General features: G+C 37.1%; 1 protein-coding gene across 1 annotated transcript; it reads left to right on the forward strand.

The window, feature by feature from the left end:
• Positions 1-8,613: 8,613 nt before the first annotated feature.
• On the forward strand, positions 8,614-24,148 carry cblc (Cbl proto-oncogene C, E3 ubiquitin protein ligase). Its single transcript, XM_057833234.1, has 9 exons — positions 8,614-10,069; positions 13,293-13,439; positions 13,819-13,975; positions 14,045-14,166; positions 14,237-14,374; positions 14,444-14,531; positions 19,393-19,524; positions 21,897-22,058; positions 22,234-24,148. The coding sequence occupies exons 1-9, from the start codon at positions 9,711-9,713 to the stop codon at positions 22,246-22,248; spliced, it is 1,320 nt and encodes a 439-aa protein (XP_057689217.1). The 5' UTR covers positions 8,614-9,710; the 3' UTR covers positions 22,249-24,148.
• The last annotated feature ends 1,821 nt before the right edge of the window (positions 24,149-25,969 follow it).

Raw genomic sequence — 25,969 nt, forward strand, 5'->3', positions numbered from 1 at the left:
TCTATAGAATACTCGTTCTCCCCACTGTATATAACGATTGAGGTGAGCGATTTGACAGAGGCACTAGAAGATCCACCTGATTTTTAAAGTGTTTTCAGACTTGTTTAGTCATTATGTGTGTCACCATGGTTTGGGAAGAGGCAGTAAAGTAATCTACCAATATTTTAAAATGTATCATGCATAAAATAAGCTGACATGGGAGTGTGCCCTGGTTGAAGTGCATTATCTGTGTAGTTTTGTTTTTGTTTTGTTTTGTTTTTTTAATCGCGTTGCAAGTGAATTTATTCTGCAAACGGTAAGTTTTGAAATTGGTCATGATGAGATCACATGTTATACAGGTTTTTCTTTCTTCCTCCACACCCACTGATATCAAGAGCGCCAATTCTCCAACTACTGATTCGTTGTGGCAACCTCTAAAGGGAAAAGCCGAAAGGAAAAGAAGAATATAGATCGACTGATATGAGGTTTTCAGGACCGATACCGATTATTACTTGTAGTAGCTAGAGGGGCCGATAACTGATATTAGAAGCCGATATTCATTTGCAGTAAAAGTGTAAAAATTGGCGTAAAAATAATTGAATAATGCAAACACTTAACTTCATTGAAATACTTAAAGCATGTTTTTTGAATCACACAAATAAAAAATAATAGCTCCATAAGTGCCTGAATTTTAGTTTTCTGTCCAGCGCTTCTCATGTATTAAAACTTTTCCTCTCACTCTCCAGTGTGTGTTAGGACAGGTTCTTCTTCAGGGGTTTGCAGGATAGGTAGATTTTGCACTATGGTAGGTATGGTCCGTAGCATTTTGGGAATTACAGGTTGATAGTTAGGCAGTTCAATACCGTAGCGCGGAAAATGGGATTAGTGAGCACTGAGCAAATAGAGAAGTATGGTACGTACAGTATGTTGGTAGGTCAATAACGTAGGTAGGCATTATTAATAGTGGACTGATCCAAATCTTTAATGGAATTGATTTTGAGATGACATTGATACTTGAGTTTCTGTTTCGCTTCTTTATGCACTGCTGCAATTTTGACGAAAAGGTAACTCAGTTGACTGCTCTCAATTGTATCTTCTAACCACAACTTAGGTGTTACTGTACAAGTAGTTGGTCAGAGTATGGAGGAAATACTCTTTGCTCCCTCAACTGTTCGTTTGTTTTGACATTGTGCAACTCGTCACGTGCCTCAGTCAACAAACATACAGTATATCAGCCCGCATGACCAGACCAACAGTATACACATTCAAGCAACAAAGTTGGATGGCAGCCAGGAAGACGAGTACCGTATGGCTTGATTTTCAAGTCAAAAGGGATACAAAGGCAATCAAGAACAAGGGAGGCATAATTCAAAATATAATTGCATTTCACATTCCTACCACCAGATAGCAGCAGCACTCGCTCCAACCATCTTCAAGAGACCTTATGCACACCAACACGATAAGAAACAATTATCCAGAAATGTAGAAAATATGGAAACAAAAACCTTCCTAGAAGTTTTTGACCTATTTAAAAATTACAAAAATGATAACAAACCAACCCAAGACAACATCTGAAGAACTGCTGCTTGGCAAAAACCACCGATGACCTAAAACAAAACCTAACCGTGTTTGAAAAAAAAAAAAACCTCATACGAACAGTCACACATCATGGTGATAGTGTAGTGTCTGGGGATGCTTTGCATTTTCAGGACCTGGACTACTTATCAGAAAATCCTGATAGGGAATTCTCAGTCATCAGTTTTTGACCTCAAGGTGAAGCGTATTTGGGTTCTGCTGCAGGACAACGATCAAAAAAATCAGCAATTCAATTTATGATTAGCTTAAACAAAACAAAAATGCTCAAAAAATTAGTGATTAAAACATGTGAAAGACACTGATAATTACAGAAAATGTTTTATTTTAATTGTGCCTGCCAAGAGAAGTTGAAATTATTAGGTTTAGGAGGATTTTTTTTTTCTAAAACTAATAACAATAATTAAAATCACAATTTAAACACTGTCGTTAAGAATGATTTTCAGTTATCTTTGCCTGATATTTACATGCCAGTGATGATCTTAAAACACGGTGGGGAAACAGCAAATAATGAAGCATTAAAATAAAGTTTTTAAAATAAGACTTTAACCAGGAGAAGAATATTTTTGTTTCTGTTAAGTAGGACGGAGTTGCAGTACCAGCAAACTCTACTAGGCAGACTCCACACAAATGTACTGACTTTTGCTTTATGAAATGAGGCTCCCTTGTGGTAGGATAGTTCCTGTGCAGCGTGGGTCAAATATGGTTTAGGAAATCTATAATAACATATGGAGAATGGCAATGTTCTCTTAAACAAGTAAAAAGTACTTAGTTAACATGTGCTAAACACTTTTTCCCATCTTAATTTTTTGCTGGCAGTGCGAGAAGCAAAAGATTTTGTTGTAAAAGCAAAATTCGAATAATGAGAGTCATGTAAGAAGCAAGTCATCTAAGCCTATTTACCGAGTGGTGTCTATTTTGACAAACGGGGCAAGAATATCATTTCAAGTGATACCAACATTGAATAACTTGCATGAGAAACTACACTACTGTTCAAAAGTTTGGGGTCTCGTAGACCCCAAACTTTTGAACCGGATTGTACATAATGAAAAATCCCATATGATACACTACGGTCAAAGCGACCCCAAACTTTTGAAAGGTAGAGTATATATTGGAAAAAACTCCCACCGAGTATGATGATTTTGAAATGAGCTATTATCGACCGATAAAATTAGTCGACCAATAAAACGGATGACTGACAAATCCTCATTAAATGGCTGACTTTTATACAACTTCTACAACTGTGATTTAAAGAAATGTTAGTTCAGTTTTGTATTACTTACAAAACACTCATTAATCCATACTTGAATTTAAAATAAAGCATGTAAAAAAACATTGCAGTGCATTTAATTAGATGTGGAAAGGGGGGAAATTAATGGACCAAAATGTGACTTTACATCTATTTGATAACTAAATATTTAATAGTATCGGTCAATACTGAAAATGATTAATGCATTTTAAAAAATAAAACTTTTATTATCATTTGTATTGCATAGACTTCAAAATGATTGACATGACACATTCGCCATTCACTAAGGCCATGTCTACACCAAGCAGGGTTTTTTAAAACCGAGGATCCTGCCCTAATACGTTGGGGGGCAATAATTGCGTCCACACCTGCATGTTTGTTAAAAAAAAAAAAAAAAAATCCACAGCCAACCGCTTTCATTCATTTTTAAGTACATTCATAACAATAAAATAATTATCCATAATACCATTCTTCAATAAGAAGGACAGCAAGTTTGTATAAAAAACAGAAGCAAAAAAGCGCATGACTAATTTACTCCAAATGTAAACATTGGTCTCATGTGACGTGAGGACAAAGTTTGTCGCAGTCAGTGACGTTTCCAGTTAAATCTTTGGTTATCAGTGTCCACGTGATGGCGCCACGAACACAGAATTCGCACTTCTTCACTTTCCCCGTCGTTCTTAAGAACCCTGGTTTGAATGTGCGTGTGCGTGTAGATGATAGGCCAAACCATAAAAAAATGTCTTCTTTTTGCCAAATATCCTGCTACGTGTGGACATGGACGTGTGGACCTATGTCACGCCTTCCCGAAGGGGGGCGTCTGTCCCACACTCCGCGTCATTTATTAGTCGGTCGCAGTTAAAACTCTCACACATGCTGCGAGCACAAAGTCGGATTTACATTGAAAAACTACGAAAGATGGACCGCATACAAACAAGAAGGATTGTCTTAGGAGTGATTTGTTTGAGGATTCAAGGTAATTATTATATTTTTCGTACCATGCATGCTTTTTGAAACATTGTGGGGAAAAAAATCAATGGGCCACTCCAGCAGTGGCATTATACTTCTCAATATTTACGTAAAATTGTTAGGTTTTGTGTTGGTTACCTCCTGGTGTGTCCCTGTGATTGCCCATTGATTTCACCTGTTGTGCCTGCTCCTAGTGTATCCTCCAACCTGCATCCTCCTGTCTTGTTCACCTGTTTATCGTTGTCTCGTTACCCCTTGTCTGTGTGTGTAAATAAGCTCCCAGTTTCTTTTCACTCCTTGTTGTGTCATTGTCAAAGTCAGTACCAGTGTTTCAATATCTACGCCTAAGCCCTTGTGTTCCTGCATTCCCTGTTTAAGTAAGTTTTGATGCGTTTTATTTGATCGGCTGACCTTTTGTTGGTACTTTGTGTTTTTCTTAATTATCATAAAACCATTTTTGAGGTCAATTCCACCCGGCCTTTCCTCCCTGCCTGGGATTTGTTTCCCTGCTGTTGGGTCCACTCGTTCTCCTGCTGTTGGGTCCACTCGTTCGTCCGCCCTCGTTCCGTAATAAAAATAACTGCTAAATGCCTGTTTTGTTTTGTTTTTCTTTAACCAAGAATCGAGACTGTTTTATGTCCATATTTACAAAGAATTCAGGGATTTAAGCATTTATTCACAAGGATTTTCAATGGAAAAAGCTTTGTTTACAAATGGCGGGGGCTAATTCCCTTACTGACTCGCCTCGTAGTTCGCAATATTTACGTAAAATAAAAGCTAACTGCCCATTTTTTTTTTTTTTTTTTTTTTTTTGCTTTTAACCAAGAATCGAGACTCTTTTACGTCCATACCAATAAAGAATTCAGGGATTTAAACATTGATTCACAAGAATTTTCAGCTGAAAAAGCTCTTTGTTGTACTAAGGGGGTTGCCACAGTGACTTAACTAGCAGCACATTTGACATATTTACGTAAAATAAAAGCTAATTGCTTGTTTTTTTTGTTTGTTTGTTTTTTGTTTTTGTTTTTTTGCTTTTAACCAACAATTGAGACTGTTTTACATCCATTTGTATAAAGAATTCAGGGATTTAAGCATTGATTCACAAGAATTTTCAGCAGAAAAAAGCTCTTTGTTGCAATAAGGGGGCTGCCACAGTGACTTAACTAGCAGCACATTCGACATATTTACGTTTAAATTCTAACTTCCATTTTTTTTTTGTGTGTGTGTTTTTTGAGAAATTTCAACGGAAAAAGCTCTTTGTTTACATATGGAGGTCGCTAATCATTCACTTTATTAAAAAAATGAACCAAAACACCTATCTTTCGAAAACATGTTTTTTTAGGAGCCTGAGAGGATGTGGAGGGCGCAATTCTCGAGTCTGAAGGTGCTGGCTAGGTGGTAGAACCTAAGTCTGTCAAGGCCGGCTAAAAGTTGACCCAGAAGGTGCTGACGCGTTCTTCGACTGAGAAGCAGAGCCACAGGCTCATCATGGCAGTCATCAACCCCAACACGTTGGCCGGGCTTAGGCTCCTCGCCATGACCAAGGGCAAGGAGGAACTCAGGGACACAGCCAACATCCTGGAGATGCTCCAGAGGACAAAGGAGAGCTGGAGACGGGCCGGGCGGTCCTCAAGCAGCCATCTCGCCCCATTGCCCACATGGCGTCCTTCGGACTGTCGCTGTGGGACTCCCTCATGTGCAGGAAGCACAAGAAGGATAGGTTCCTCTCCCTTGCCATGCACCACAGTGATGGCTTCAGGCATCTGCTGGAGCTCCTAGTGATCCCTCTTCAACTGTTTTAGTGCGAACTTCTCCAAGGATGTGACTTCAGAAGCGAGGAAGAACAAGGCCTTGGAGTGGCTGACCAGCAGGAAGACGAGCAGAGTTGAGCAGGACAGAAAGGAGATGGCGACGAACAGGGACTTGTACAAGTTGAGGAAGCAGACCAGAAAACGCAAGCCATAGAAAGAGGCTATGTGATTGTTGAAAGACAAGGCTCACATCGTGGTAACACCACATCGATTAGTTGCACTGCCTGAATTACAGGACTATGTCATACACATTTTATATTTATGTTTATTTTAGGGCTGTAAAAATTATCACGTTAACGGGCGTTAATTAATTGTTTTAATTAATCACGTTAAAATATTTGACGCAATTAACGCACTAGGCCCGCTCAGACAGATTTAAATGTCAGTACAGTGAAAGGCCAACTTGTTAATTGTGTTTTATGGAGTTTTTCCGCCCTCTGCTGGCGCTTTGGTGTGACTTGCATGTGTTATGTGGCGTAATGTCGCCCTCTGCTGGCGATTCAGTGCAGCTGATTATTTGGGTTTCGGCGCACTTTTCTGACGTTATTATATGTCGACGCGAACTCACACTAATAGACAGTGCTATTCAGACCAGCTAACGTCCGCATCCAGTATTCAGTGGCAGTTCTCATAGCCCCATCACACACTGTTTGTGTCTAATACATGCATCGCTTGTGAGTTATATTCCTCCTTTGTTTATATTCATGAGCATTAGATAGTTATTGATGATGTTATTGATGATATTAAAACGAAAACATTAAGAGGCGCTTTAATATAACATTTCTATAACTTGTACGAATATTCATCTTTTAAGAACTACAAGTCTTTCTATCCATGGATCACTTTAACAGAATGTTAATAATGTTAATGCTATCTTGTTGATTTATTGTTATAATAAACAAATACAGTCCTTATGTACCGTATGTTGAATGTATATATCCATCTTGTCTTATCTTTCCATTCCAACAATAATTTACAGAAAAATATGGCATATTTTATAGATGGTTTGAATTGTGATTAATTGCGATTAATTACGATTAATTAATTTTTAAGCTGTAATTAACTCGATTAAAAATTTTAATCGTTTGACAGCCCTAGTTTATTTCGATTTCATACTTTATACTTGCAAGTCACTTTTGAGATTTTAACATATCCTGCACTGTAAGGGGAGATGCGCCACAATATCATTGTACAACTGTATAATGACAATAAATGGCTATTCTATTCTATTCTATTCTATTCTATTCTATTCTATTCTATTCTATATTAAGTTGTGATTGTATATAAAATTTATTAATAATTAGGGCTGTCAAACGATTAAAATTTTTAATTGAGTTAATTACAGCTTAAAAATTAATCGTAACTAATTGCAATTAATCGCAATTCAAACCATCTATAAAATATGCCATCTTTTTCTGTAAATTATATATATATATTCTGTAAAATAATTTGTTGGAATGGAAAGATAAGACACAAGATGGATATATACATTCAACATACGGTACATAAGGACTGTAGTGGGCATTTCACTCTACTGTCATTTAAATCTGTCTATGCTGTCCTCACTCCGAAGCGTCTACTTTTTCCAAAGCTAGACAGCTAGTGAACAACGCCTTAACAATCAGACTTCTTCCTTTTTCATCTGATTTATTAATAAAATGGCCTCAAACCACTGTCCTCTTTAGACCGTAGTGAAACTACAAAAAAAAAAGTACACAAGCATTGCATTAGCAACAACGTTAGCTTAGCACGCTATACAGGTTCACTAAACATAAACAAAAAGCGTCTCATACAAAAAATAGAACATTTCGCTTACTAACATAATATGTACATTCTTTACAACAACCATACTTACGGACAAATCTTGTCCAAGGATCATATAAGCACAACATTACAACGTAGGCGTCAGCCCGAGACGTCGTGCAGCCATATTGAACTGGCAAGAAAGCAATAAACCATGTCGCAAAGCGACCACAACAGTTCACTGTTGGACAGCACAAAAAACCTTCCTGTAAGACTTACCAAAAGGCAGAATACTGTCTGAGCGGGACATGTGCATTAATTGCGTCAAATATTTTAACGTGATTAATTTTTAAAAATTAATTACCGCGCGTTAACGCAATAATTTTGACAGCCTTATTAATAATCTATTTATATATTATTTAAATTGATTCTGCATGTTTTCCTCAAGTATTAAGTTTCTGATGTGAAAATTGAGTGAGCTGTTGAAAACTTGCAGTAAATAAATAAAAAAACTTTTTTTTTAAATGAAGTTGGTATTTTGGGCAAAAACGTATATGATATGTTAAATATTGCTGTTGATCCTGAAATTATAGGTGATTATCTCTGCATTTGTTGATTTTTGTGCATCTAGTGTAAAATCTGAGAATTGTATAGCCATTTTAAGTTTTGTTATACTTATAAGTTTATAAGGGAATGACTTTGAATTTTTTTTATGCTGCTGCTCATGGAGACTCATACTGTATATGCCTAAGGTAGGTGCCTGTTTTGGTTTTAGATCGGTAGCAGCTTTGGTTTTTAAAATATTTGAATTTGACATTTTTGAAAATAGGCCCCCTACGGATCGGCCCTGCACCCCGTGTCATGTCAATATATTGTGAAGTGTATGTGTATTGTTAGATTATGAACACTTTTACTGTGTCCAGTTCAGCTAACTTTAATGTAGATTTGCTTCCTAATTTCTCAAAGGCGTGTGTGCCTCGAGGGTCAAGTGTTTTTTGTTTTTTCTTTATTTTGAGAATAAGGACAAATTCACAACCTAACAGAAGAACAAACTGTTCGTAGTCTTGGAACTCCAGTCTGCTAGTTAGTACATACCTCTGTAATCATACTATTCTTATACTTACATATTGTAATCATACTCCTACTATAGTCACTGCTTTCATTTTTTAAATGGCCTTTTATTTGAAGGCCAGCCCCCGCTTTCTAGGCTTTGTTTTCTCTCTAAGCTTGCAGGCCTTTTTGTCGCAGCTACTGCTGCAAAAGAAAGTAAACCAGTTAGTCCACCTTCGTACAGGAAGTGAGCAGCTGCAGCACACAAAAAGGAGGCAATAAGAAAGAAAAGCAGTGGCTGTATTTGGACAAATGGTGTACCTTTCCGGCGTGATGAGATTAAGACGATGAGCCCATCTTGACCTGCACTGACACAAGGCAGTAAGAAACTACTAAATGGACAGCAGAGGTCTGTTTTTGTGAGTAGGCCTACATTATGGACTCCAGAGCTTGGACAGAAACTTGAATTTGTTTTCTGACGGAGCATCTCAAGATCACGTCTTTGAGTATTTCTTTTTTTTTTTAAAGCAATCTTTAAATGACATTCTAAATCAGGGATCCGCGAATGGTGATGCAAAATATTTTAGACATTACAATATTTGATTTAATGTAAATTCAGAAACTTCAACAATATCGTGTATTCATACTAATTTTATGCAAAACTAGTTTTGCATGGGCTGCAAGAATATCAGATATTGAACAATATCCTAGCAATTTTTCTATTAATTTTGAAATTTTCGATAGTTAAATGTTTGTGGCTTTATGGCATTTTTTTTTTTAAATATAATGTTAATATAATGTTAAAGCAACACTAATTTTCTAAAGGGTTAAAAAAATAATTTTTTAGTCATACACTTAACGTTTTTATTTATAGGGGCTAAAATGCCTTGATTTTTTTTAAAAAAGTTAATTTGTTATTTTATTTTCAATCATTTCAGCATTTTATATTTTGAAAATAGTTTACATAATTTTTGGAAATTAAACTTTAAATGGAGCTTTTTTTGTAGGGAATTCACAAGTATGCGACGTTCAATACAACATTTTAGAAGTGAAAATGTTTTTTTTAAATTCATTATGATCATATCATTTAGAAAATGTTCAATCTAAATTTTCACAATTTAAATTAAACTTTGTTTTGTCCGTCTTAAAGGTGTTACTAACTGCTTGCCATAGAAAATAGAAACAATATAAGCTCCATCTTTGAGGTTTTTTTTAACCAATTTTTGCCCATTACATGATTAATTCCGCAAAAACCAGAGCACAAGGCGCACTTCAAATAGGCACATTTAAAAACAAAAAAAGAGTTAAGACTCACAATGGCCACGTCCATCTCAGAGGATAACGTGTGTCAGCGTCCCACCAATGGAGATCACAAGCTTGTCAACAAGACTCTCAGGAGGCTAGAAAAGCTCTATGAGTCGTGTGCCGACCCACGGCTGGGCCTAAGAAGCAGCCCGCCGTACCTCCCAGAACTGCTGCCTGATACCGCATCTGTGCTCCGACGAGTTTGGGAGCCCTACCGGGGTCTCGGGGTGCTGACGGGCCGGGCCCCCGCTGCTGACGAGGCGATGTTCCTCAGGGTCCATGCCAGGAATCTGCTCGATAAGACCAATAGAGCCTTGCTTCTTTTTAAAGATGGCAAGGAGAACATGTTTGAAGAGACATCCGGCTACAGGTATTTTTTATTTTTGCTAATACACATAAGCAAATTACCTGGTTTTCTTACAGTGTTGATCCATTTTGATAAATGAAACACTCACTGGACACGATATTTGGTACACATCACAAATGTAGAAATAACAAACTAATCCACCATCAAATTCCAAATCGCAGCAATCAAATCACCGTCAAATACGTCTTTAAAATTCCTTTGCATTTTGAGAAATACAGCATACAGCAACACAAACACATTTAAAAAAAAAAGTTTTAATAGAACTACAAACAACAACTAAAAACTAGAACTAAAAACACTAAAAATATGTACTGTAATTTTCCCACTATAAGGCGCCAACAGACAAATTTGACACGAAAACGACATTTGTTCATACAGTCCCTGACAAAAGTCTTGTCGCTTATCCATTTTGTAGAAACAATTGCTAATAACCTGACTTTTAATTATTCAATTGGTTTCAGAAATGGCTCGTATGAAAGCTAAGACCCTCCCAAATGATGTTGAATGTACAAAAATATATTTGTTTCGCTGAAAAAAGACATAAAGATCAAATTTTGGCAAGACAAAAGTTTTGTCGCCTACAGAAAGTAGTGTGAAAATTGAACAAAAAATGTACTTCAAATACAAAAATATGTTACATAACATAAGCGAATTAAGTAATGGTGCTGTGAAATCCATATTTTAATATTTTGTATAACTTTCATGGGCTTGAAGGACTGCATCCATACGCTTCGGCAAGGATTCATACAATGTATTGATGAAGTCATCAGGAACATCAAAGAAAGCAGTCTTGCATGCCTCCCAGAGTTCATCAACATTCTTGGGTTTCGTCTTCCATGCTTCCTCTCTCATCCTACCCCAGAAATGCTCAATGATGTTCATGTCTGGTGAATGGGCTGGCCAGTCCTGGAGGATCTTGATCTTCTTTGCCTTGAGGAACTTTGAGGTAGAGATTGAAGTATGCGATGGAGCACTATCCTGCTGCAGAATTTGTCCCTTTTTATGGTAAGGAATGTAATAGATCTTTCAGGGTGCAGACAATTAAAAAAACATGTGGCATTTGCCAAGGCACACAGCCTGTCAAAAGGATGGACGCTGGAAAAGTGGAAAAAGGTGGATTTTTCAGATGAATCTTCCATTGAATTACACCACAGTCGCCGCAAATATTGCAGGAGACCGACTGGAGCCCGCGTGGATCCGAGATTCACTCAGAAAACAGTGAAGTTTGGTGGTGGCAAAATCATGGTCTGGGGTTACATCCAGTATGGGGGTGTGCGAGAGATCTCCAGGGTGGAAGGCAACATAAATAGTCTGAAATATCAACAAATCTTAGCTGCCTTTTACATTCCTAACCATGGAAAGGGACAAATTCTGCTCCATCGCATACTTCAATCTTTACCTCAAAGTTCCTCAAGCCAAAGAAGATCACGATCCTCCAGGATTGGCCAGCCCAGTCACCAGACATAAACATCATTACGCATGTCTGGGGTAGGATGAAAGAGGAAGCATGGAAAACGAAACCCAAGAATGTTGATGAACTCTGGGAGGCATGACAGACTGCTTTCTTTGATGTTCCTGATGACTTCATCAATAAATTGTATGAATCCTTGCCGAAGCCCATGGAAGTCATACTAAATATTAAATTTGGATCTCACAGCACCACTACTTAATTCGCTTATGTTATGTAACATATTTTTCTATTTGAAGTACTTTCTGTAGGCGACAAAACTTTTGTCTTGCCAAAATTTGACCTTTATGTCTTCATTAAATGATAAATCTTTTTTTCAATGAAACAAATATTTTTTTTTCATTCAACATCATTTGGGAGGGTCTTAGCTTTCATCTGAGCCATTTCTGAAACCAATTGAATAATGAAAAATCAGGTTATTAGCAATTGGTTCTACAAAATGGATAAGCTACAAGACTTTTGTCAAGGACTGTAGATAGTCGCACTGGACTTTAAGCCGTAGCTGTTCTCACTGTATTATGAGACATTTACACCAAAAGATATTAACTGGTAACACTTTATTTGACAGCGGCATCATACGACTGACATACGACCAAATGAACCACCATGAAACTTTGAACTGATTGGCTGCAAGGCTTCATTGCTCCAAGAAGCTTCATTTGGCTACCACTGCTCCCTAGGGGGAGACAGTGAACATCTGCTGCCACCTGCTGTCAACACTGTTGTTGTCCAACATGCCTCCAAGCATGCATTGCAGTGCTACAAATGTAAATAACAATCAGAATTCATGTACTGTGCTAATTATTACTTCAGTTACTGTTCCAGTTGTTTCATTAATTGCCAGTTATGGTATTTAGTAACACTTTATTTGACAGTGGCACCATAAGACTAGATCTTAGACAATCATAATTATCTCATGACACTTTCAGGAGAAGAAAAAAAATTCTGACTATCCATCTAAATAAGTCAACAAATAAGCCGCAGGATTCAAAATGAAGGAAAAAAATAGCGGCATATAGTCCGAAAAGTACGGTAAATAAATTGGTAATAAACATATCCTACATACAGTGTATTCCAAACGTTCTTTCTTAATCACGAGTATTTAAACACATAAAAATTCTTAATTTGAACAGTTTTAGATAAATAGTTCAAATTTGGTTGAAAGTCAAAAAATGTACCATTGTACAAATATACAGAGTAAAATTTTTGAACATTGATTCATATTTAATACATTCTAAAACTTAAGTTTTGTAAGATTCTTTGAAAACTTTTTGGGGCCAAATGAAGGGGGGAAAAAAGGCCAAATGTCCACCACATCAACCTTGTCTACGGAACATTTTGTGGTTTTGACAGAAACAAAAGAGCAGCACAAGCATCCTGTTTGTGACATTGTGTAATGCAGGGGTTTTCAACCCAGTCCTCAAGGCACACTGTGGGTCCTGGTTTTTGTTCCAGCCGATCCAGCAGAGACAGTTGAACCAATGAGGCTTCTGCTAAAACAAGCCACACCTGACTGCAATCAACTGATTGCACTTGTAAAACACCAGATTGGGGAAAAAGTGTTGTCATCTTGTTTGGTAAGAATGAAATCCTGCACCCACAGTGTGCCTTAGTGGAATAGGTTGGGAACCCCTGGTGTAATGTGACATATATATACACTCTTAGTCTGCCGTTTTACGTAAACTGACCTCGTTACAGGCAGCTAACGCTGCGAGCAATATTAAATCATCTTGTCACTGTGTTCTATTTCCATGTCAGGAGGAACCTGACCAAGATGTCCCTGCTCTTCAGTCACATGTTGTGGGAGCTCAAGGCTGTGTTTCCAGGGGACCGTTACCACGGCGACACCTACAAGCTGACCAAGGCAGAAGCGCGAGAATTTTGGAAGCTTTCTTTTGGCAATAAGTGAGAGTTTGGGGTTTGTCCTTGGCATGGATTTGCCTTGGATTGATTATTTTGCGTGTTAGAATTCACAGATCTCCTTCGTCGCAGATTTTCAGGATGAAAATCCCACCTATACGCTGTTTTTCTGTTCAGGCCAAAGCCATGTATAGTAAAAATTTACAGTATATTTCTACTTGGTATAATTTCCAGTAGGGAAAACTAGTATTAAAATGAAAACATTTTAGAAGTAAACGAGCGTCACGGAACAGATTGTGTTCAATTTCTACTACATCCATTCATCTGCCACTAAACAAACTTGAATAGAGTTGATGGTTTGATTAAAAAATAAAGATAGTAAAGATTACCTTCCAGGCTTCCACAGTTCTGCCATGCTGCACAGATGTATCGTGAGTTGGAGCAACTTTGCCGAGAAGCTGCGCCTCGTGCACCCGTTTGAGGAGGGGATGGAGTCCGTGTTCCTCAAGTTCACCATCGATCTCACTTGCAACGACTATGTCTCCATCTTTGAATTTGACATCTTCACCCGACTTTTCCAGGTGGAAACTGTGACCAAATTGAACCGTAACACTGGTATGCATTCTGTCATCTCCATCTTCTTACTTTAGCCTTGGGGGTCCCTCCTGAGAAACTGGAACCAGCTTGCCGTGACGCATCCGGGCTACATGGCGTTCATCACGTATGACCAGGCTGTGTCACGACTGGAACGTTACCGCCACAAGCCTGGAAGGTGGTCGGCCATGGACTCATAAGCATAGTTATAGATTGATATTGCTTCTTAATTGGATATCGCTTTTTAGCTACATTTTTCGCCTGAGCTGCACCAGGATGGGCCAGTGGGCCATTGGTCACGTGACAGGCGAGGGAACCATCGTTCAGACCATCCCTGAGAATACGCCACTCTATCTGGCACTCCTCAGGGGCCATAACCAGGGATGGTTAGCACACATAGTTTTCTTGCCATGCACTTATATTGCAATGTCATGATGTCGTTTGATGTTTGGCAGCTACTTGCACCCAGACGGCCGAGATGTGAACCCAGACCTCAATGCCCTGCACAAACCGGAACACAAGGCAAAAGTCAAGGTTACACAAGTAGGTACATATTTCATAGAGAGATTATCGATAGAATATACTGGGGGAATTAGTCATTTGCAGAATTTGTGATTGACAAATGTTTGTGTCAGATCTGCCAGGTCATTCATATTCAAATTCAGATATATCTAAATAGCCCTTCACAAAAACCTGAGAGGTCCTCAAAGTGCTTTGCAAAAAAGCTAAATATAGTACATAATAAATAAGAGGCAGGGAGGTACTATACAGTGGTATGGAAAAGTATCTGAACCTTTTGGAATTTCTCACATTTCTGCATAAAACCACCATGAAATGTGATCTGATCTTTGTCAAAATCACACAGATGAAAAAACAGTGTCCGCTTTAACTAAAACCACCCAAACATTTATAGTTTTTCATATTTTAATGAGGATAGTATGCAAACAATGACAGAAGGGGCAAAATAATTAAGTGAACTATCACATTTGATATTTTATGCCCCCCCTCCTTTGGCAGCAATATAAATTCAAGCAAACGCTTCCTGTAGCTGCAGATAAGTCTGGCACATCGATCAGGACTTTTCTTGGCCCATTCTTCACCACAAGACTGCTGTAGTTCAGTCAGATTCCTGGGATGCCTGGCATGAATCGCTGTCTTTAGGTCATGCCAAAGCATCTCAGTGGGGTTCAAGTCTGGACGTTGACTTGGTCACTCCAGAACTTGTATTTTGTTCTTATGAAACCATTATGAAGTTGATTTAATTGTCATTGTCTTGTTGCAGCTCTTTTTAGTTTCAACTGTCTGATAGACAACCTCAGGTTTTCCGGCAAAACTTTTGAATTCATTCTTCCATTAATGATTGGAAGTTGTCCAGGACCTGAGGCAGGAAAACAGCCCCAAATCATGATGCTCCCTCAACCATACTTCATGAGGTGTTGAAGTTGGTGAGCTGTTCCATTTTTCCTCCACACATGACGTTGTGTGTTACACCCAAACAATTCAACTTTGGTTTCATCAGTCCACAAAATATTTTGCCAAAACTTCTGTGGCGTGACCAAGTGCCTTTTTGCCAACATTAAAGGAGCAACAATGTTTTTTTAGACAGCAGTGGCTTCCTCTGTGGTGTCCTCCCATGAACCCCATTCTTGGCCATAGTTTTACATATAGTTGATGTGTGCACATATACATTGGATTGTGCCAGTGATTTCTGTAAGTCTTCAGCAGACACGCTAGAGTTCTTTTTTTACCTCTCTGAGTATTCTGTGCTGAACTATTGGTGTCATCTTTGGCGGACGGCTACTCTTTGGGAAAGAAGCAACAGTGCCAAAGTCTCTCCGTTTGTAGACAACTTCTCTGACTGTCGATTGATGAACATTAAGACTTATAAAGATGGTTTTCAATCCTTTCCTAGCATTATACAAATCAGCAATCCTTTATCGCAGGTCTTCAGACAGCTCTTTTGGCCGAGCACATCATGCCCATCAGACAATTCTTCTCATCAAGACAATTCTCACCAGGTGTGTGTTTTATAGTGGGCAGGGCAGCTTTAAACCACTCATCACTGATTGGGAACACACCTGACTTAAATTGTTGGGTAGAAATTGGTTTCAATTGCTCTTCAAGTCTCCTTAGGCAGAGGGTACATTTTTCCCCTTCTGACATTTTTTGCATGCTATCCTCATTAAAATATGAAAACCAATAAATGTTTGGGTGGTTTTAGTTAAAGCAGATAGTTTTTCATCTGTGTGATTTTGACAAAGATCAGAGCACATTTGATGGTGATTTTATGCAAAAATGTGAAAAATTCAAAATTTTCACACCACTGTACATTATAATAGAGGGAATAAATAAACAATGCCTCACACTAAGCGTCATTACAATAACAAAAAAAAAACAACAGCATTAAAACCCTAGAAACCAGGCTACTCTAGTCTACTCTGGGTCTTTAACCTAGATATGAAAAGGCCTAGATCAATGATGGTGCAGGTGTCATAGACTATTCTACAACCTGGGGGCAACAAACTTGCAAAAGAAGCTAGCAGGAAGAACTAAGAGCCTTACGAGGGTTACGGAAGGTTAAAATCTCAAAAGAGTGGGAGGGAGCCCGGCCAGTAATAGAATTAAAAACAAACATTAAAAGTTTAAAATCAATTCTAAAATGAACTGGAAGCCAGTGGAGTCGCGATAGCTCGGGGTAAAATGTTCACGTCTGGATGTACCGGTTAAAAATTGAGGAGCAGCATTCTGAACAAGTTGCAGACACAAAATAGGGGACTTGGAAAGACCAACATCCAGTACATTGCAGTAAATCCAGCGTGGGACTAATGAAGGCATTAATTACGTACTTTTTCAAGATCATGGCGGCGAAGAAAAGGCTTCACTTTGGCCAAGAGGCCGAGCTGGAAAAAACTTGCTCTTACAACAGAACTAATCTCATTTGCAAAGTTGAGCCTGTTATCAAATATTAGTTCAAGATTTTTATAACATGTGTCTTAAAAAAGGGAGCCAGAGCACCAGAGTTGTGTGAAACAGCATTCATCATTGATGGCATGCCAAAAGTTATACATTAAGTTATCATAGGTGAGGTTAAAAATCCACACACACCCCAACTGTGTATTTCAATCATTTTAGACTCGAACGCAGACATTTTTCACATGAAAAAGCACAAAATTTAACCAAACGTGATGGGTTCATCTCCACATTTAGCTCCACACGGATCATGTTTGATTAATGAAACTCAAAATATATGGCGGGAAACACTCAGGTGGACTTGAAGTTCCGCTTTGAGACCCCCAATTTGGCCAAATTTCAAAATTGTCCGTTATGCATGTGTGATACATCATTGGAAAGCTCAGAATCTCAATTTTCTGGGGGAAGAAAAATTATGAACTGGAGGGCATTTAAAAAATAAAAATAAAAATAAATAAATAAATAAATAGCAAAACCCTAACTGGAGGGGAGAGCATGAGAGAGCATAATTAAAGACGCCATGATTTAAACGAGATATTAAGGCGTACTCACCTCTTTTCGATCCAAAAACTCCATGTAGCATGTATCACGGAGTGTCAACACACACAGCTGTGAATGGTTACAGCTGGATTTTTGGGGGGGTTTTATTGGTGAAACACGGTAATATATCAAGGGTCATGATGCAGAAATCGCAGAAATCAAAGAGTGGTCGAGATTTTCTTTTTCATATATTTACCCTTTTAAAAACATTTTTATTTTATTTTCTCTGTTTGGATCGATTATTAATCATCTCAAATAACGGGGAAAATGCAACAGTAACAAAAACAAAAAACCAAAAAAAACCCACACAGTTAAGCGATAGTTATGAGGTAGATATCCGTGACTTATTTACATGCACTATTTCTTTCATTGTGACGTAATTTGTTGAAAAGTTTTAAAATATATGAGTGAATAATTTTTTAAGTGTTTTTATTTTTTATTTTTAAACTAAATATTAGACATCAATTAATGATTGTAAGCTAAAAATGACAGAATAACAGAAAAAATAACAGAATGAATGAATGAATATAATTACTTACTTTCTTTTTATGGCTTGGTTGAAACAAAAGTGGTTGGGCGGTGTCTGTAAACGGGGGTTTCCAGGGTAAAAACGGACAAATTAAAAATAGTTTAGGGGATTAATGCGCCATGAATCTGCTATGGCAGCATATCGACATTTTGTTCTATCAAACACAACAGTTCTTTTGACTTAAAATACAGCAGTTTATTTTAAAGAGGAGCGCAAGAGCAAAAACTGCTTTTTCAGCCTTGTCTGTGTTTTCCGCCATATATAATGTAATACTAAAGATAAGTGTTAATAAAAAAAAAAAAAAAAATTACCGGACATTGGCAAAGTTGTTGTCAGATATTTTTAAATACAGTATCAGTACAATTTTAACCAATCAAATGTGAGTACCTCAGATTGTTCCACCTTTCCCGTCACGCATTAGCTGACCCAGCTTTAATGGAAACAGGAAGTGAAGCGTACTTTGTGTGAGCATGAGATGGAGAAAGGAGAAAGACAGTGACAAATTTAACAGGTACAGTAACTGTAAAGTGTGTGTGCCTTTTACATGAGCCACTTTTTACCTGTTTCGTTTACAAGTTTTACCCTTGTGGTGTGACCGACACACAATGGCTGCGCTTGTAAGCAGTGTCATTTTTTTGTGTTTAACATTATTTTCTCCATTATCACGTCTCAACAAATGCTCGATTTGCATACTTCCGGTAAATGTGTTGTGCAACCATTTTTCAGGCAAATGTAATTTATACTGTGTGTTGTTTACTGCCCTGTCCCTGTACCCTGTCAGCCAACTGTAAAATCAATTATGTATGTATGACTTCAATATAGGTAAAACTTGTGAGAAAATTAAAGGTTCATGATTGTAATAAATTTAACATGAAATTGTTGTACTTTCCAGGTATAACAAACAAAACACTGAGTTGAATCAACCAAATTTAGGAGTTCAAATTGAATTAACTACTATATTTAACTCTTGATAATGTAAAAGCTTAGTTTGGCATAAATATCATGTATAGTTGTACTGTATAGCTATTGATTTTTAGTAATGTACGGGATAGCAGCCAAGAATGTCTGAAAAACACACACACACAGAACAGAAAAGTTGTGTGCAATACAGTAAGTGCTTGATTTACAATGCAGCCAGATTCGGTCTGTTTTTCCAACTGGCTGACGCCCAGGAATCAATTTATTAACCACCATAAAAATTCAAGACACATCATTTCTTTTTTTAAGTGTACAAATTGTAAAACTCAGCGTGGGAAAAAAATAACAATATCCCCTCCGACTCAATATTGATTGATGCTGGCGATCCCGTGCATGTGACTGACCTTCTATCCTTCCTTCTTGTCTTTTATTGACGGTGCTGAACAGGAGGAAAACGAGCTTTATCGTGTTGCGGGCACCTCCTTCCAGATGTGTAAGATATGCACAGCCAAGGACAAGGACACTCGCATTGAGCCATGTGGACACCTTGTATGTCGACGTTGCCTCAACAGCTGGCTGGTACGACAACACAATACATAATCCATTCGAAAGGCGAGTGAAAAATCATGTTTCAGTGCCACTGACAGCGATACATGTCCAAACCATTTGAACAATGGTGGCAATTGCAGTCAGTGAGTCAATAGCAGAGGTGGGTAGATTAGCCCCAAATTTTACTCACGTAACAGCAGCATTGCTTCTAAAAAAATACTACTAAAGTAAAGGTAGTCATCCAAAATTTTACTCAAGTACAAGTAAAACGTATTTGTTGAAAAGAATACTCAACTAATGAGTAACATTGTGAGTAGATTCTTATAATGTCAGATTTTTAAAAATTATTATTATTATTTTTTTTAATAATGTTTTTTTTTTTCTTTCCTCAAACACAACTTCATCTACACTGCATGCCAAAAATTATTGGCGACCCTGTAATTCTGTCAGATAATGCTCAATTTCTCCCAGAAAATGATTGCGTTTACAAATGCTTTGGTAGTAATATCATTAATTTTGCTTGCAATGAAAAAAAAAAAAAAAACACAAAATTGAATGAAAAAAAATTAAATCATTATGATTTTACACAAAACTCCAAACCCTCAGCCTAATACTTGGTAGGACAACCTTTAGACAAAATAATTTTGAGCAACCACTTCTGGTATCCATCAGTGAGTTTTTTTTACAATGCTCTGCTGGAATTTTAGACCATTCTTCTTTGGCCAAATGCTCCAGGTCTCTGAGATTTGAAGGGTTCCTTCTCCAAACTGCCATTTTCAAATCTCTCCACAAGTATTCAAGTACTTCAAGTGCTTTTTGAAGTGTGTTTTGGGTCATTGACCTGCTGGAAGTCTAATGACGTCTGAGGGAGACCCAGCTTTCGCACATTGAGCCCTACATTATGCTGCAAAATTTGTTGGTAGTCTTCAGACTTCATAATGCCATGCACCCGGTCAAGCAGTCCAGTGCCAGAGGCAGCAAAGCAACCTCAAAACATCAGGGAACCTCCGCCATGTTTGACTGTGGGGACAGTGTTCTTTTCTTTGAAGGCCTCGTTTTTTCCCCCCAGTAAACTCTATGTTGAAGCTCTTTCCCAAAAAGCTTTTCTTTTGTCTGACCAGAGAACATTCTTCCAAAACGTTTTTGGCTTTCTCAGGTGAGTTTTGGCAAACTCCAGCCTGGCTTTTTTATGTCTCTGGGTCAGAGGTGGGGTTTTCTTAGGTATCCTACCATAGAGTCCCTTTTCATTCAGACGCCGACGGATAGTACGAGTTGACACTGTTGTACCCTCGGATTGCAGGACACCTTGAACTTGTTTGGATGTTAGTCAAGGTTCTTTATCCACCATCTGCACAATCTTTTGTTGAAATCTCTCATCAATTTTTCTATTCAATCTAGGGAGGTTAGCCACAGTGCCATGGGCTTTACACTTAACGCACGGTAGACACATTCAGGTCTTTGGAGATGGACTTGTAGCCTTAAGATTGCCCATGCTTCCTCACAATTTTGCTTCTCAAGTCCTCAGACAGTTCTTTGGTCTTCTTTCTTTTCTCCATGCTCAGTGTGGTACACACAAGGACACAGGACAGAGGTTGGTTCAACTTTAATCCATTTTAACTGGCTGCAATTGTGATTTAGTTATTGCCACCACCTGTTATGTGCCACAGGTAAGTAACAGATGCTGTTAATTACATAAATTAGAGAAACATCACATGATTTTTCAAATGGTGCCAATTCTTGTGTACGGCCAATTTTTGGAGTTTTGTGTAAAATGATCATGATTTAATTTTTTCCCCATTCTCTTTTGTGTTTTTTCATTGCAAGCACAATCAGTGAAGGTATTACTACCAAAGCATTTGTAATTGCAATCATTTTCTGGTAGAAATTGAGCATTATCTGACAGAATTGCAGGGGTGTCAATACTTTTGGCCAGCAGTGTATATGAACTGTTATTATTATACTGTACTATAAGTACTGTATGATATGACCATATGAGGCCAAAAAGATTACACAATAAAATCATCGAATTCAGACCAGAACAACACTTGAAACATCACCTGTCAAAAGAGCATGAGCGTCCTCTAGTGGAGAAAAACATTGTTATCTACGATTGGTATAATGAGTTGGTGAAAATGAGACAGCCACTGTTGGCATCAGAAATAAAGCCAATATGTAGAATAAAGAAGGAAAATGTAACAACTCTAGTGTAGCCCAAAGTAGCGGAGTAAGAGTAGTGTTTCTTCATCACAAATCTACTCAAGTAAAAAGTATAGTGTGATAAAGCTACCCTAAGAAGTACATTTTTCTCAAAAAGTTACTCAAGTAAATGTAACGGAGTAAATATAATGCGTTACTACCCACCTCTGGTCAATAGTATGTGACATTCTCTGAACATCCATCAGAAATTGGCGGACCACACCTGTCCATATTGCCGATGTGACATCGAAGGCACGGAACCCGTCCACATCGAGGTCTGCCAGCCAGAACACGAGGAAGAGGGTGACGAAGATGATCACGAGGATATCGAGCTGGTGGTAAAGCAAATGGCTGCTCTGAGGAAGAAGGCATGTGCTTATTTTCTTTATTGAAATGGACATGTACATTTGTAAGTACTGTTCAACCTCAATTTAACAGACTAAAATGGAGGGGCATGTCTGTTTTTGCTGAATGTCTGTTAAACTGAAGCACTTTTTCGTGGCTCAAAAAACTTGACTACATCCTGTGATTTGTGTTCATCAGGCTCCAGAGAGCTGAGTCCTGCAGCAAAACATAAAAGGGAAGCGGGTGAGCATGGATAAGCCCACCGTTTTCTCATCAACACCTCAACAGATCATTTGGTGGCTTCATAAAATGCACAAAAAAAAAAAGCAAATTTTATGATTATTTATAGATCATATTGTTTAATTCATATGTATGAAAAGCAATGTGAAGATGATTCTCATGTCCAGAAGACCAGAAGACATCAAGAGTATATACAGTATTTTATAGAAATAATATAAGAAATAGATCATTTAAAGTTTTTTTTTCTGAGTGTATAACGTAACTATAAATATGTACTGTGAAAATGTAGATACATCGCAGAAAACACACGCTCTGAGACCCCCAATTTGGCCAAATTTCAAAACTGTCCTATATGCATGTGTGATACATTATTGGAAAGCTTAAAATCTCAATTTTTTGGTGGAAGAAAAATTTTGAACTGGACGGCAATTAAAAAATTTTTTTTTTTTAAACCCCTAACCCTAACTCAAGGAGAGAGCATGAGAGAGCATAATTAAAGACACCATGATTTTAACGAGGTATTATCGCTAACTTACCTTGTTTCGATCCAAAAACTCTGTGTAGCATGAGTCACCGAGTATCAAGACGTAGCCGGACTTTCTGGGGATTTTATGGGTGAAACATGGTAATATAACGAGGGTTGCAATGCAGAAATCGCAGGTCGCAATCGAGTGATCAGGATTTTCTTTTTCAAATATTTACCCTTTTAAATGTTTTTTTTATTTTTATTTTTTTTAATTTCTCTTTGTTTGACTCGATTACTTATCATCTAATGTATCGGGGAAAATGCGACAGTAACAAAAAAATTACAATTAAGCCATAGGTATGACGTAAATATCCGTGACCTATTCAAAGACACTTTTTTTTTCATCGGGACGCAATTTATTTAAAAGTTTAAGATATGCGAGTGAATAATTTTATAAAGTAGTTTTTTTTGTTGTTGTTTTTTTTTTAAACTAAATATTAGACAAAAATAAATAATTCCAAGCTAAAAATGACAGCCATTTCGAATAATAAATATAATTACTTACTTTCTTTTCATGGCTGTGTTGAAACAAGAAGCGGTTGCGCGACGTCTGTAAACGGAGGTCTTCAGGGTAAAACAGATCAATTAAAAATAGTTTGGGGGCTTAATGCGCCATGAAACTGCTAGGGCACCATATAGACATATTGTTCTATCAAACGCAACAGTTCTTTTGGCTTAAAATACAGCAGTTTATTTTAAAGAGGGGTGCAAGAAGCCTTGTCTGTGTTTTCGGCCGTATGCATTTATTGAATGTGTTAGATATAATTGTATCATACAGCCATTATTATGATTCCATATTCGCCTTACGATATAATAAACAAAAATGAAACCATACAAAACGATGACAAAATGTATTTTTGTTAATAGCTTCATATTTGGTGAAAAAAAATCATAAAATAACATAACATAAAAAAAAAAAAAAAAACGATAACCAAAAACTCAAAGCATAAAGACTGGTGTAAATAAATGACATATTTCGGAGAGATGACAATTTTTAAAAATATATGTAAACTGAACAGTTCAGGAATTGTGTTGCTAAATTAAATAATAATATTAAATAATCCAAGTAAAAGTTCTAAACAGTTATTAGTATCCAGGACATGTATAACATTTAAACTATATAGACCCTATGACTGTCTAAAAATGTGAAAAAACATTAATAATGCTTATAATTGAGTAGTATAATTTTGCACTTCTTATAAACAATTAATATATAAAAAGAAATATCCAGAGGCTTACAATTCTGAGCATTTGTGTTTCACATTTCATGTTTTAATTTTTTTTTTCCTTTATGATTTTCAACTCTCCACCTGCTGTTACTATAATTGTATTGAAAGCCAAATAAAAAGAAAAAGCATATACGGTATATTGTACTCATTTACAATATGGGGTTATCTGACGTCCTCCTTGTGTTGGTAAATTTTGGACGATTAATTTACCTTCAGCGTCATGGAAAAAAATAAGTGAAACAAATGTTCAAACAGAAAAAAGACAAGACAAAAGAGTGCAGGTAAGTGTCAACTGCAGAAAGAGTTGGTCGTTTGTTTCACAGTATAAAGAGTTACATAGACTTTTGGGTATATTGTTTAATACATTTCTAGTGAAAGAGAAATTCAGATTCAGATCAGATACTTTCAGACTGCTCAATAGTTTTCCTGCTATGGCCTGGTGCACTCACTGTTTTTTATATAAAAGCATCACTCTACCCAATTTCAAGGTTCGGCGGCGATCATCAATGTGAGCTACGCGCTTAATGATATTTTTTGCAAAGCCCTTGACATATATCCCCCTCTTTTTCTGCAGTATTCAACTCGTTTAAAAGGGGAAAATGGAAAATTGACTTTTTGAACTCTTGTAAACAAACACCTGAGTCTCTGGCTCGGATGCCAAACTATCATGTGTGACATTTTATATCCAGGTGGCTAGACTATGACCACACTAAGATGAATAAGCATTTAAACACTATAATTATAAGTCATTTAAGATTTGTTTCTCTGGATATTCTAAACAGATGAGTCACCTAATTTTAAAAACTATGTTAGGTGCTAAATACCCTCTTTAATCTTATCCATCCTCGTGTAGACATAATCTAATATGCCGAGCTCTGTAAGTACACTGCTGGCCAAAAATATTGGCAGCACTGCAATTCTGTAAGATAATGCTCTATTTTTTCCAGAAAATGATTGCAATTACAAATGCTTCGGTAGTAATATCTTCATTTATTTTGCTTGCAATGAAAAAACACAAAAAAGAAAGAAAAAAAAAATTAAATCATCATTTTACTAGGGCTGTCAAAATTATCGCGTTAACTGACGTTAATTAGTTTTTTTAATTAATCACATTAAAATATTTGACGCAATTAACGCAGATGCCCCGCTCAGACAGATTTAAATGAGGGTACAGTGAAACGCTCACTTGTTAATTTTGTTTTATGGAGTTTTGCCGCCCTCTGCTGGCGCTTGGGTGCGACTGATTTTATAGGTTTTCAGTACCCATGAGCATTGTGTAAGTAATTATTGACATCAACAATGGCGGGCTACTAGTTTATTTTTTGATTGAAAATTTTACAAATTTCATTCAAACGAAAACATTAAGAGGGGTTTTAATATAAAATTTCTATAAATTGTACTAACATTTTTCTTTTAAGAACTTCAAGTCTTTCTATCCATGGATCACTTTAACAGAATATTAATAATGTTAATGCCATGTTGTTGATTTATTGTTATAATAAACAAATACAGTCCTTATGTACCGTATGTTGAATGTATATATCCATCTTGTGTCTTATCTTTCCATTCCAACAATAATTTACAGAAAAATATGGCAAATTTTATAGATGGTTTGAATTGCGATTAATTGCGATTAATTACGATTAATTAATTTTTAAGCTGTAATTAACTCGATTAAAAATTTTAATCGTTTGACAGCCCTACATTTTACACAAAACTCCAAAAATGGGACGGACAAAAGTATTGGCACCCTCAGCCTAATACTTGGTAGCACAACCTTTACACAAAAAAACTACGAACAACTGCTTCCGGAATCCATCAATGAGTTTTTTTACAATGCTCTACTGGAATTTTAGACCATTCTCCTTTGGCTAACTGCTCCAGGTCTCTGAGACTTGAAGGGTGTCTTCTCCAAACTACCATTTTCAGATCTCTCCAC

This window comes from Corythoichthys intestinalis, chromosome 4, assembly GCF_030265065.1.
Source record: "Corythoichthys intestinalis isolate RoL2023-P3 chromosome 4, ASM3026506v1, whole genome shotgun sequence".
In the NCBI taxonomy this organism is placed as follows: Eukaryota; Metazoa; Chordata; class Actinopteri; order Syngnathiformes; family Syngnathidae; genus Corythoichthys; species Corythoichthys intestinalis.

Bases quoted from the DNA above. Each gene is read 5' to 3' on its own strand.
- cblc (XM_057833234.1), top strand. From the start codon at position 9,711: ATGGCCACGTCCATCTCAGAGGATAACGTGTGTCAGCGTCCCACCAAT. The intron at 14,167-14,236 runs GTGGTCGGCCAT...ATCGCTTTTTAG, and splicing joins TACCGCCACAAGCCTGGAAG to CTACATTTTTCGCCTGAGCT. The intron at 14,375-14,443 runs GTTAGCACACAT...GATGTTTGGCAG, and splicing joins AGGGGCCATAACCAGGGATG to CTACTTGCACCCAGACGGCC.